At 36.1% G+C, this 13,302-nt stretch overlaps 2 protein-coding genes and 1 non-coding gene across 5 annotated transcripts in view; 1 reads left to right on the forward strand and 2 right to left on the reverse strand.

The window, feature by feature from the left end:
• Positions 1 to 13,302, reverse strand: part of LOC100175632 (agglutinin-like protein 5) — a 34,231-nt gene that overhangs the window by 3,523 nt on the left and 17,406 nt on the right. The window lies entirely within an intron of this gene.
• Positions 1,232 to 9,011, reverse strand: LOC108949763 (MAM and LDL-receptor class A domain-containing protein 1-like). The gene is made up of 14 exons (XM_026835796.1): positions 8,513 to 9,011; positions 7,791 to 7,960; positions 7,251 to 7,294; positions 6,996 to 7,184; positions 6,620 to 6,732; positions 6,137 to 6,310; positions 5,595 to 5,771; positions 5,003 to 5,172; positions 4,475 to 4,658; positions 3,857 to 4,012; positions 3,343 to 3,503; positions 2,644 to 2,869; positions 2,057 to 2,178; positions 1,232 to 1,709 (listed from the first exon to the last, which is right to left on the reverse strand). The coding sequence occupies exons 1-14, from the start codon at positions 8,610 to 8,612 to the stop codon at positions 1,599 to 1,601; spliced, it is 2,097 nt and encodes a 698-aa protein (XP_026691597.1). The 5' UTR covers positions 8,613 to 9,011; the 3' UTR covers positions 1,232 to 1,598.
• On the forward strand, positions 6,246 to 11,538 carry LOC100177187. The gene is made up of 3 exons (XR_003396145.1): positions 6,246 to 6,337; positions 6,639 to 6,768; positions 11,453 to 11,538. It is a non-coding gene; the product is annotated as an uncharacterized LOC100177187 (transcript).

Below are 13,302 nucleotides of genomic sequence, written 5' to 3' on the forward strand. Positions count from 1 at the left end.
ATAGGTGGCAAAGTATGGATCGGCGTCGTGGCAAGGTGGTTAGAGCGCCTGCCTCCAACCCAGAGGTAATAGGTTCAAGGCTCTTCGCTCTACCATTATCGGCGTATGTGTCTTTGGGCAAGACACTTAACGGCAATTGCTCCAACCCAGTGGTCACTAATGGGTTGTCCAAATTATCAGCCATACATAAAAAAAATTAAAAAAATCCCCCAAAAAGTAATTCCCTACAAAGTAACATACATGGTAACTCGTAAGCTGGCACAAGGTGCATGAAACAGAACACCCGTGTTATAACAACTGTCGTTTTCCGACCACACGAGGATAAAGCAAGTTACATTCATTCATGGTATTTCTGTTTAAAAAAACAGGTTATGAAATGTATTAAATTTTATATTATGTGTTATATCTTTGAGATTAAACCTGGTAAATTATATTCAAGATTCACTAATTCTAGTTGCAGCTTGGTCAGCTATGCAGAGAAGGAAGGGAATTCAGAAATTGACCTGAATAATGGAAAACGGCAAAACTCAAATGTTTCCGATTCTTTGAATAATATTGATGAAGAATTCTTGTGTGATTCAGGTAAATACGAACATATTACTGTGGGGTAAGACAGAAGACACTTAGCCCATAATATCCAAATATCCTAGCCGTGTTTTAAACAATTAACAACGGTCTATGGGAGTCGTGAAAATACAGTTTTATAATTCTTTGAATGTTCTTTGTTTACTACTAAATATGTCGAGAAAATAGAGTAAAAAGTGGCCCATCTTCCCCACCCTACTATATAAGTTACGGATCCATTTTTTCCTCAAAACCAATGAAATCGGTTTCAAGGCTCACAGCCGCTACCATTGTATGCATGTTTGTCCTTAAACTAGACACTTAACACACTTAAACTGCTCCAACTCAATGGTCATAGATAAATTATTCGAATGGTTAGCCTTAGAGGAAAAAAATGAAAAAAAAGGGTAGACTATACTTTCCAATTTGTCCGGCGCCGTGGCAAAGTGGTTAGCGCACCTGTCTGTAACCCAGAGGTAATGGGTTCAAGGCTCCGGCCATGCAAGAGTAGAGCAAGTTACATTCAATTTAAACTGCAGGTTAATAGGTTATATAATTTCAGTAATTTATATATTGTAATAATATAGATGTTCAACCAAGTAGGAAAAGCAGAAGACTGGAAAGCTATTTGTCAGATTGCAATCTACAGAAATAATGCTGTTGGTTCTAGATTTTAATTTTAAAATTTATTTCTTTATGTTATTTTTATTTCGTTAATAAAAATGAAAAGCAAATTGTTTGGTGGAAATATCGGCCAATACTCTGCATTTAGTACTGTGGGGGAAGATGGGACACCTTTATCACATAATATTCAAATCCTGTTTTTAACAATTAACAATAACAATGGGCTATGGGAGTCCTGAGGAAATGATTTTATAGTTCTTTGTTTACAACCGAACAGGATGAGAAAATAGAATAAAAAAGTGTACCATCTTCCCCCAACATACTAATATTATATCTTTCTTAAGAAGTTTAAAAAGTATAATACTTAGACGCCTTTCCCAGCAGAAATTATACTAAAATATTTTAAGGTATTAAAATCGGTCCAAAAATTGTTTAAACTTGTCTTCTGAATCTTCAGTGAAAAAGATTGCTTCACATAGATGAAATATTGGGTGTCCACATGCAACCAGACTCATTTGACTCTGTGATAAATTTATATGAATGAATGTAACTTATTTACTCTCACAGGACAGTGGTTATAAGAGGAATGATTCATACACCTTGTGTTTGCTTACAAGTTATGTAACTTTGTGGGTGATTATTTTTTAGATTTTTGTTGTGTTGCCGACAATTTAGACAACCCATTAGTGACCATTGGGTAGAACAATTGCCGTTAAGTGTTTTGCACAAGGACACATATGCCCACAATGGTAGCAGTGACAAGCTGTGAACCCATTACCTCTAGGTCAAAGACAGGCGTGTTAACCATTATTGTGCCACAGCGCCGGTAAATTATTAAGCTGTTGTAAAATACAGTGTATAAACTCACTTTAAAAGAATCTGTTAATTCTTGATATGATCCCATACCAACAGCCGCCACAATGCTCCCCATGGCACGTAGCTTCGTGTATGCTTGATTCAGATTTGCCCAGATGGTATTTCCAGTTGAATCTTGAGCAAAAAATTGTCAGCCATATAATAAAAAACAAGCAAAAAATTCAGCAAAATTTATCACCTACAAATATACATAGTAGTAACTTGTTAGAGGGCATGAGGTGTATGAAACAGAACACCCGCGCTATAACAACTTTCTTGTTTTGCCACGCCAGGAAAAAAATTACTTTCATTCATTCGCTAACTCAACTATCCCCAGCGTTCAATAGTGTGACACCAATTAGGATAAAACAGGTTCCATTTAAACTAATAGTAGGGTGGGGAAAGATAGGAGGCTTTTAGCACATAATATCCTGATCATGTTTTAAACAATATTCAATTGTCTATGAAAGTCGTGAGGATACGGTTTTAAAATTTTTTGAATATTCTTTGTTTAATAATAGAATGAATAGGTGTTACATCTTTTCCACCCGACTGTAGGCCTATATTTAAACAGTCAAATATACAAAACTTTTCACTCACCATTTTCACGCATTGTAATGACAATTACATCCAAATATTCAGTATTATTCAACTGTGTTGACAATTTATTTCTCAAAACAAAATCCACTGCCCGCGAAATGTAAGTTTCTGTTGAATTGTCACCGCACATAAGTGGCGCTTGTCGTAACTCATGTAGTGCCTTATTTTTGTTTGAAATTGCAACAACTCCAGTGTAAATCAAGTCACTCCAATCAGCATAATTTATCTAAAAGTGTTGAATAAGAAAATTTACAGAATACATACCTTTTTTATTTTAAATTTGAGCGTATGTTACTTTACAGTCTACATTTTTGTCAACAATATTTTTCTTGCACAATACACTATCATTTACTTCTAAAATTGTAGTTTCTTTTAATTTTTAAATGAGTTAAATTCCAGAATACCTTACTTTTCGGATTTCAAATTTTTATAGCATATTTTACTCTACAGTCTGCAATATCTGTCAAGGTTATTTTTCTTGCAACCTACACTATCACTATTATGTACTTCTAAAATTGTAGTTTATTTTAGTTTTTAAATGAGTTAAATTGCAGAAAACGTCACTGTTTCTGATTTTAAATTTGAGCATATTTTATTCTACAATATCTGTCAAGATTATTTTAATTTTCTTGCAGCATACACTATCATGTACTTAAAATTGTAATCCCCTTCCCATCTTTATTTACAAATCATGCTTACCAAAGATATATAGCAGAAATTAGGGTTCATCAAAGCTTGCTCTACAAAAGTTTTTCCCATATTAAATTGTTGAATATCTGATGAAATATTGCCTTTTGAACCGTTGTTACAAGTAAGTGTTGACGCGTCCATGATGAAAGTAATTTTCATGTTACAGTTTCCTTCATGTAAGTAATTATTAATTTACAATTGTTAAACAGCTTATAACCATTAATAGCAGTTGCATTCATTTAAGTCCTTTTTATAACACATAAACCCCTAAATAAGAACACCTAATTTATCTCTGCAATTTTTTAAACAAGGGAAATTTTAATTGAAAAGACAGAATATTGCGACAAAACAACAGTCGTTAAACACACTTGCAGTTAAAAACACATTTACATTCAATTGGAAGAAAATAAAAAGTTCCAAGGGCTATAGGTCGTAACTCGAATGAATAAAACACAAAATACACTGAAGAGAACACTTTAAAATACTGATATTACTTCAATGCCCAATAAAATATTACCCTTACCTTTTTGCATTGAATTATTGTGGTTCAAATGCTCGCTGGTTAGAAATGGTGAAGTTGTTGGATTTTGAGTTAACTCTCTGGGAGAGGCATAAGTGACTAGGTTTGGCTTGTTAGTAACTTTTTCCACAACTTTGTAGGATTCAACACGAGACAAATCTAAAAAGCCAGAAAAATAGTAAAGTTTTTATTTTTTTCTTTATAAAAGATAACTTGAATGTAACATACTTTTTCCTTGCATGGCTGGAAAACGACAGTCGTTAAAACACGGGTGTTCTTTTCATACACCTCATGCCAGCTTACGAGTTACCATGTATGCTACCTTTTTGGGTGATTGTTTTATTGGAATATTTAATGTATGGCTGATAATGTGGACAACCCATTAGTGACCACTGGGTTGAAGCAATTGTCATAAAGTGTCGTGCCGAAGGACACATACGCCTGCAATGATAACAGCGACAAGCCTTGAACCCATTACCTTTGGGTTAGAGGCCAACGTGCTAACCACTTTGCCATCGCACCAGGATTATTTTGTGAGTTAAGAGATAAGCAGAGAAAAGTTGGTACACAATTATTTGCATAAAGTTAAATTGGTCAAGACAAACGAAGTCTATTCAATACCTTGACCACACAAACCCTCATATAACATGACGTCATCGAGAGCTATATCACCAAAGTAACTCTTAATTGATGCTTCAACCACTATGAAAAAGTGGTCACTAAATATATCAATATCGACTTTCGTCCAGTTTGCTTCTTCGTTATAGTTTAACACTGATTTGCTCCAGAGTATAGTTTCAACGTCCTAAAACGAAAATCGGAAAATTAGAAAAACTATATAGTAGGGTGGGGTTTAGCAGGCAAAGATAATGTGGGATTTTTTTTTACGAAGCTCCATTTAATGATCAACAAAAAATGTAGTAGGGTTATTCAATAGTATTCTTACTACTGCATAAAGCACAAGCAAAACTAATCACTTTTATTAAATATTTGGAGATTTTTAAATATGGAAGAACATGTGCTTAAGTGTCCCAATTCCCATTCTAATATTGTGTTCCTGGTTTGTTTTAATAATATATTAATATATGAATATCTAGAACTAAAATCATATTTTTGTGTACCGATATTTATAAGGAGCTTTCAGCTTACCAAATCTTCAACGAGAAGAACTTTCAAGGTCCCAGTATCATATCCTTTAATATGAACCCACATCGAAAAACATGAGCGGTTTTTGTCGTCATGCTTTATCTTCGGACTAATTAAACGAGCTCTGTCATTCACGCTGCCTTGATCAGATGCAATGTAGACGTAAGTACCATCTGAGCCAAGTAAAATTAAATGAAACATGCTGTATTCTTGCGTGGTGAAAAAATTGCATTGGTTAAGCATGAATGTTATGTTTCACACACCTTGTGCCAGCTTGAATAAATGAATGAATGTAACTTTCTTTATCCTTGCTTTTTGAGAAAACGGCAGTCGTTAAACACAGGTGCTTTGTTTCATACACCTCATGTCAGCTAACAGTTACCACGAATGTAACCGTGTGTGTGATTTTTTTGTATGGCTGACAATTTAGACAATCCATTAGTGACCACTGGGGTTGGAGCAATTGCTGTGTTATGACATAAAAATTATCTCACTGTAGGTGATTTTTTTTTGTATGGCTGACAATTTAAACAATCTATTATTAACCACTTGGAGCAATTGCCGTTAAGTGTCACCACATAATAAATAATCTCACCCCCTGTTGTATGATCTGCAAGTGGTCCTGTTGTTATGAACCCCCCTAATAATTTGTCCCTTGTTGCACCAGAATTTAATCGCCAATCGAAATCATCTGTTTCATCTTGTTTCCAACCACATAGACTTCTTGAGTCAAAATTGCAGTTAATTTCTCCAACTCGATTTTCTGTGATAACTGTTAAAAACAAAAACTGATACATTTGAATTACTTACTGTATACAATTCTATTCTGTGTGGGTCAGGTCCCGATCCTGTGGCATGCCATGGGTCCTAAGATTTAGGCCAGGGTTTGCCCATTACCCCAACATACCCTATGTGAGTGAGGTCCCACAGCGTGGCATGCCACGGGTTCTAGGATTTAAGCCAGGATTGGCTCATTACCCAACAAATTCTATGTGGGTGAGGTCCCACAGCGTGGCACGCCATTGGTCCTAGGATTCAGGCCAGGATTGGCCCTAATACTGTATACAATATGCAACCGTATAGGTATTAAAAATATAGATGATAAATTTAAATTGTTACTGTAAACAATTGAATTACCTCCACATGCTGTTGGTAAGAACTGTATATCATCAATGCAAATCGCTCCATAGTTTTCAGCGTGTTTAAGTGCAACAAACGAAATCCTTTTAACTTCCGGCAAAACATTTATTTCTCCGATTTTCCAACCACCAACTGCTGAAGGCAAATTTTCCCATGCTGCTTTTCCATTCGCTGAAATAAAGAATTTAGTACTGTGGGGTAAGATGGAATACCATTAACATCTAAATCCTATATTTCCTGATCACGTTTTAAACAATTAACAACTCTCTAGAGGGGAAAACGATTCTATAAGTTGTAAATATTGTTTGTTTATTACCAATTGGGACGAGAAAAGAAAGTGAAAACATGTCTCATCTTACCCCACCCTACTATATATTGCTTCCTGTTACTTCAATGCTAAAAATTTCCTTAAAAAGTCCCTATATAAATCGTGTATAACTTCCTATGACTAAAAGCCATACTAACTCCTAACCTAAATACCTGTTTCTTGGAATTGCAGAAGAACCTGCAACGATAGAGAGGTCAAGTTCGTGTTCTCAGTTATCAAATATTGGAATTTCAGACATCGCTTGTTTTGTACTTTCACTCGTGGGCTGTAACGAAAATTTGTAGAAGATATTAATATGAAGGTAAGCGCCGTGACAAAGTTGTTAGCGCGCATACTTCTAAACTAGAGGTAATGGGTTCAAGGCTCTTTGTTGCTACCATTGTGGGCGTATGTGTCCTTGGGAAAGACACTTAACGGCAATGGCTCCAACCCAGTGGTCAATAATGGGTTGTCCAAATTATCAGCCAAAAATAAAAAAAATGAAAAAAATCTTATAAACATAATCACCCACAAAGTAGCCTAACAAACCTCGTAATATACGTAATACGATGACGTCCCGTATTCCTGGCTTCTACTGTCAAGCAGTGGTCTATTTCATCTCCATCAAATCCGATATCGGATTTTTTCTTTCTTTTCCACGCGAAACCAAAGTGATCTCTCGTTTTCCACCCGCACGTGTTTTGTTCAAACAAACAATCCAAAGGAAAAATGTCAGCGCTGAAATGTTCGTTTGTTAATTTTTGTTTAAAATATGTTCAATTTTGCTGAAACAATTTCTCTTACTTTCGGCTTAACCCGGCAACTTCGAAACGACTGGATTTCGGTTCCTGAAAATGCCAGAAACAAAGTTAGCCTATACAGTGTTACATTACGCACACGCAACATAGCATATTAGCTGAAATGATGCTGTATAGCTCGGTGATTGCATAGGTAGCCTCGAAACCTAAGAGCTACTTCGTTTCTTTTTGCTACCCGGTTTTAACTTAACGTATGGTCTGATCTTCGCCAAGAATGCGAGATTATTTTTACTTAAACATTTTTATAAGCCTAACATCTCGCAGACCTCAATTAACTTTTATTCTCGGCGTTAATATCCATAAACAGTTGTAATATACGCGCCCTTTCATTAGGGCTGTGCTCTCTTGGCCATATCACTTCATGTCCAATGCCTCGAATAAACACATATACATATCGATGCGCGCCTAGTCAAACATGTTATAAGTCTTAATTACCACACCACACGCGGTTAAATAAATGCAGATTGTTATTATGGCTAACCGTTAACTTATTTAACTCGCTAAAATAAACCAACCATATACTTACCAAGCATGGGTGTTGTAGTGAAACCAACTTCCCGTCGCAGCAACGATGAGTTGATAAATAATATAGGTATGTGCCGCAGCATGCCAAAATATTCGGAAAATATTTCGTGTAAATGCAGCAACCTTCGCCCGCTTGCTCTCTTGTATTCAACGTTGTATGGCCGCCGGTTGCTTTGTTAAGCATTATGAATTAGAGGGTGTTGGTTAAAGTAAGGTAGCCTATACTTTATAAGTTATAATATACTGTTTTTGTTTAAAAGATAAAACCTATATAGTATGCTTCCTTTTTCCCCCACGCACACTCGTCGTGCATCCTCCCAAACGTATTGCACATAGGCAGTTACGTCACTAGGCATGCGTTGTAATATAGTAGGGTGGGGGAAGATGGGACACCATTTCATTCTACTTTCTCGTCCCATTTGGTGTTAAACGAAGAGCATTCAAAGAATTATAAAACTGTATCCTCACGACTCCTATATATATCTTTGTTGGTTTTTTAAAACCCGATTAGGATATTTGTAAATTATGTGCTAAAGGTGTCCTGTCTTCCCCGCCCTACTATATGCTGTTTTTGTATATAAGATAAATACAAACCTATATATATTTTTAAACCATAGACAGGAAACTCTATTTTTTTATTCAAGTATTTGAAAGTATGCTACCAACTCGCAATGCATTTTATACTAATTAATAAATATGTTGCCCATTTGTCCAAACACGTACCTGTCATTGAGAAACAGTTATTCTTCATATTTTTTCCATAACATGCACCTAACACACTAGTTGCAGAAAATACGTACAATATCTGATGTAGCGCCTTCATTGGAATATAACAAACAAACGACTAATGCGTTGAAGACCGGAATATAAGTCATTGAATACATTTCGTTTGTTATGTTTATAAAAAGGGGCGGTTGATAAATAAACAACTGTTTGTCTTTGAAAGCTTCAGGCAATATATCTGGACCAAAATGGACAATACACGCAGATTTCTTTGATTTATTTTACCTTGTTGTAATGCGATACAGCCAACGGTAATTGATCCAACCTATATAGTGGTTACTAATGGTTTGTCTAAATCAGCGTTTCTTTAACTGGGGTAAATTTACCCCTTAGGGTAAAAAAATGTGCCAATTGTATTACTTTACCAAACATTGAACAACTCGTGGCCAAAAAGCAAGCGCATCTGTCTCATTAAATATAACTGATGTAATTAGTTGTTTTCGCTTTTTAATAAATAAATCGGACAAGCATCGTTGTTCTGATAAGCATCTTTGTCTGTCGCATTAAATATAATTGATATAATTAGTTGTTTTCGCTTTTTAATAAATGAACGCCATATTATATATTGGGGGTAAATCTGACAAGCATCTTTGTTAAAAGGGTAAAGCACACAAAAAAGTTTAAGAACCACTGGTCGAAATTGTCAAACATGCAAAAAAAAACCTACGAAGTTACGTAAGCAGGCACGAGGTGTGTGAAACAGAACAGCCGTGTTATAACGACTGTCATTTTTTCGGCCACTCGAGAATTTAGCAAGTTATACCTTCACCGTTTATATGGACCTTTTAGTGTACTTATATCCAGTCTATCGCAATATGTTGTCAAACCACAACATACAATAGCAGGGTGGGGGAAGACGGGAGAACTTTAGCACATATTATTTAAATATCCTGATCGTATTTTAAACAAATAACAACGGTCTATGGGAGTCGTGAGGATACCGTGTCATAATTCTATGAATTTTTCTTTGTTTACTACGAAATGGGACGAGAAGTTTTCCACGTGTCCCATCTCCCACTGCCCTACTACTGTATCTAATTCCAAACCATGCCCAGTGACGTAACTGCTGCCTATGAGTAACATGTTTGGGACAATATCCAACGAGTGTTGGTGGGAAAAACACGTTGCGCTACCATATACACACCCACTCACAACAGCAAGTGATGCTTAGATTATGTGTTACAGTATACGTCGTATACACTATACAGTAGCTTAGCCGCTCGGCGACGTATATAGTGCAGTATCGTGAAAACAACTCTATAGATAGTGTGCAAAGTTGTGTTAAATATAGTGTGTTAAATTTCCCTCTTGGTAAAGTTACAATTGGTTGTTGAAAAATTAGTTTGATTTCGCAACATCATTTTTTTGCGCTTCTGTAAAAAATATAGTAGGGTGGGGAAAGTTGGAACACCTTTTTATTATATTTTCTCGTACCATTTGGTAGTAAACGAAGAACATCAAAGAATTATAAAACCGTATCCTCACGACTACCATAGACCGTTGTTAATTGTTTAAAACACAATCAGGATATTTGGGTATTACGTGCTAAAGGTGTCCCGTCTTCCTTTACCCTACTATATATTTAAATATGTTCTGTAGGCTAATTTCGCTCCAACAATAACCAAGTTTCTAAACCTAGCAACAGGATAACACAAAGTGTAGGTTATATCTTAACTATGACGTAGGACACCTACGTTTTCTTACTAATGCGTGGTCACCGTCAACTTTTTACAAGTAGTAGACCTTCGGAAAGGTATATACGCAGGTGTGGTTTTCCAGATTAATACGAATTGCAGTTACATAGTTGCTTTATGTTAATCATCGTTTTAATCGTCGAACGAATAATATACCATAGGGGGGGACGGAACACCTTTAGCGCATAATAATATGCAAGTATTCGCATCGTGTTTTCAACAATTAACAACGGTCTATGAGAGTTGTAAGGAAACGGTTTTAGAATTCTGTGATTGTTCCGTGTTTACTACCAAATGGGACGAGAAAGTAGAATGAAAAAGTGTCCTAATTTTTCCCACCCATGCTGCTGCGCAATGTTAATTTGCCTGAAAAAAGTAAGTATATAACAGAGGGTATAGCTAAAAACTATTAAAACAGAGCCTACTATTTACAGAGCGACCACATACCTTTCGAAATTTTGAGCAACAGAGTCGCAATTAGTCGTAAGTGTGAAATAAAAAGAAAATTTGCTGAAGAGATATTTTCCGAAAGATTTGGACTCGGAAATACTTTGAAATGAAGTAAAAAAAAATATCACAAAACTGAAACCGAAAGAGCGAGTTAGGGCTATACCATGTTTGCACGTGTGCGAATATACTTATTATTGACAGAACAATAATATGGAAACACAGATTATGTTGAATTTGTAATATGGGTTCTTTTTTTACCTTTAATTATGACAAAGGCCGTTACAGAGCTTTTAATTTCGTTTTCCTATAACGTTTTAAGTATTTTGGTTGAAGTGAATAACTGAATCTGTGAAAAAAAATCGAGAAAAGACAGCGCACCAAAATGAAATCTATTTATCCAACATTTGTGTTAATGCTGGTTGCATCAACTTTACGTAAGTGTTTTTCGGTAGCGGTATGAGTAATTTACAGAGTATTGCCCACAACATAGCTCGCATAATTATATAGGAGGTGGGAGGAGATGGGACACCTTTAGCACAGAATATCTAAATATCCTGATGTGTTTTAAACAATTAAAAAGGGTATATATGGGAGTCGTGAGGATACGGTTTTATAATTTTTGAATGTTCTTTGTTTAGTCCCAAATGGGAGGAGAAATATAATGAAAAGGTGTTCTATCACCCCCACCCTATTATATATGGCAATCGAATAATCTAATCTGTTTCAAATTTTATAGAAATAAATGAAGCCAGAAACAGCGGAAGCTACCAGAAAGTGCTTTTTTCCAAAAACCCAAAGAAAAAACTCAATGTTGTTTATCAAGTGTGCGTTGCTTCAACACCGGCACATATTAAAGCCACTGCTCGTCCAACTAATTCGTCACTCCCACACACCTTTAACGTCACTGTTATAGATATACAGCGGTACAGTGTATTGGTGGAACTTGAACGCACGGACCAGAAATCGGGATGGGGTGAAATGTCTATCACTGTAGATTGGGTGTCTCACAATCACGGTGAGTAAAATTATTTAAAAGGTAACTAGTTCAAAAGCGCACAACTTTTGAGCAGTGGTGTATGCTATTTAACATATAGTAATGTGGGGAAAGATGGGACACCTTGTAATTCTATTATCTCGTCACATTTGGTAGTACACAACGAACATTTAAAGAATTATATAAAACCATATCCTGTACGCCTCACATATAGGACCGTTATTAATCGTTAAAACACATCAGGATATTTAAATATCCTGTGCCAAAGGTGTCTCATCTCTTTCCACAGTCCTATATCATCAGCGTGTGATTTTACTAGTTCTATTTATAGCTGGGGAACTAGGCATGTCGAGCTGCAAGGCGTACTACGACTCCGGTATAAACGAAAGTGGAAAATTTCTGCTTAGCTTTTCTGATTATTCTGCCGTGGAAGTTTACTGTGATGGTGGATGGACTGTAAGCATTTTTTTGTTTATATAAGGTTACAGTGTTAAATCTAAAATCTTGAATGAATCTAATTTATTTATTCTCGCATGGCGGAACATCGACGGCAAATAAAACACGGGTGTTCTGTTTTAAACACAAAGTACCCGTCTACGAGTTACCACGTATAGTTTCAACTTTTGGGGGGTGGGGGAAGGGATATTTTTGTAAAGTTGGGGGAGATTTTTTTGAAGTATGGCTGACAATTTGGAAACCCCATAAGGGACCACTGGGTTGTAGCAACCGCTGCTAGGTGTGTCTTGCCCAATGGCAAACTCGCCCGTAGTGGTAGCAGCAACAAGCCTCGAATCCGTACACTCTTGGCTCGCCACTTTGCCATAGCGCTGGCCGTCTTGCTTTAGTGTTACAAAAAAGGGTATGTTTATAACTCTAGGTGATTCAGCGAAGAAAAGATGGTTTTGTTGATTTCTATAGGAACTGGGCGAATTACACAGCTGGTTTTGGAAATCTAGAAGGAGAACACTGGCTCGGTTTGATATTAATTTCTGTATAATTTCCGCACTATATTTTACTGTTTTTTTATACAGGCCTAAATACGCTACATAAACTAACGACTAATGGAAGTTACGAACTACGGGTTGATGTTACAGACTGCTACAACGCCACCAAATATGCTGAGTATTCGTAAGGATTTATTATAACGGTTTGAAGTATATAGTATGGTAGGGTAGGATCAAACATGTTGTTTTTTTCGGGCCCATTTGGTAGCCGCATCAGCACCGCAAAATAACAGCCTTGTTATTATTGAATTTAGGTGTTAATGACATTCCATCTTACCCCACATTGCTTTAATAGGGTGGGAAAGGATGGGACACCTTTAGCACATAATATCCAAATATCCAGATCTGGTTTTAAACAATTAACAACGATATACAAGAGTTGTGAGGATACAGTTTATATTTCTTTGAATGTTCTTTGTTTACTACTAAATGGGCTGAGAATGAAAACGCGTCTCATCTTGTCCCTATACCCTACTATATATACGTGAACTCTAACTAACCACTCTAACTGAGACGAAATAAATTTCATTCATTCATTCATAAGTTGTTTCAAACAGGACATTCATTGTACAATCTGCTGCTACTAAC

The sequence above is a fragment of the Ciona intestinalis genome, chromosome 9 (genome assembly GCF_000224145.3).
Source record: "Ciona intestinalis chromosome 9, KH, whole genome shotgun sequence".
NCBI lineage: Eukaryota > Metazoa > Chordata > Ascidiacea > Phlebobranchia > Cionidae > Ciona > Ciona intestinalis.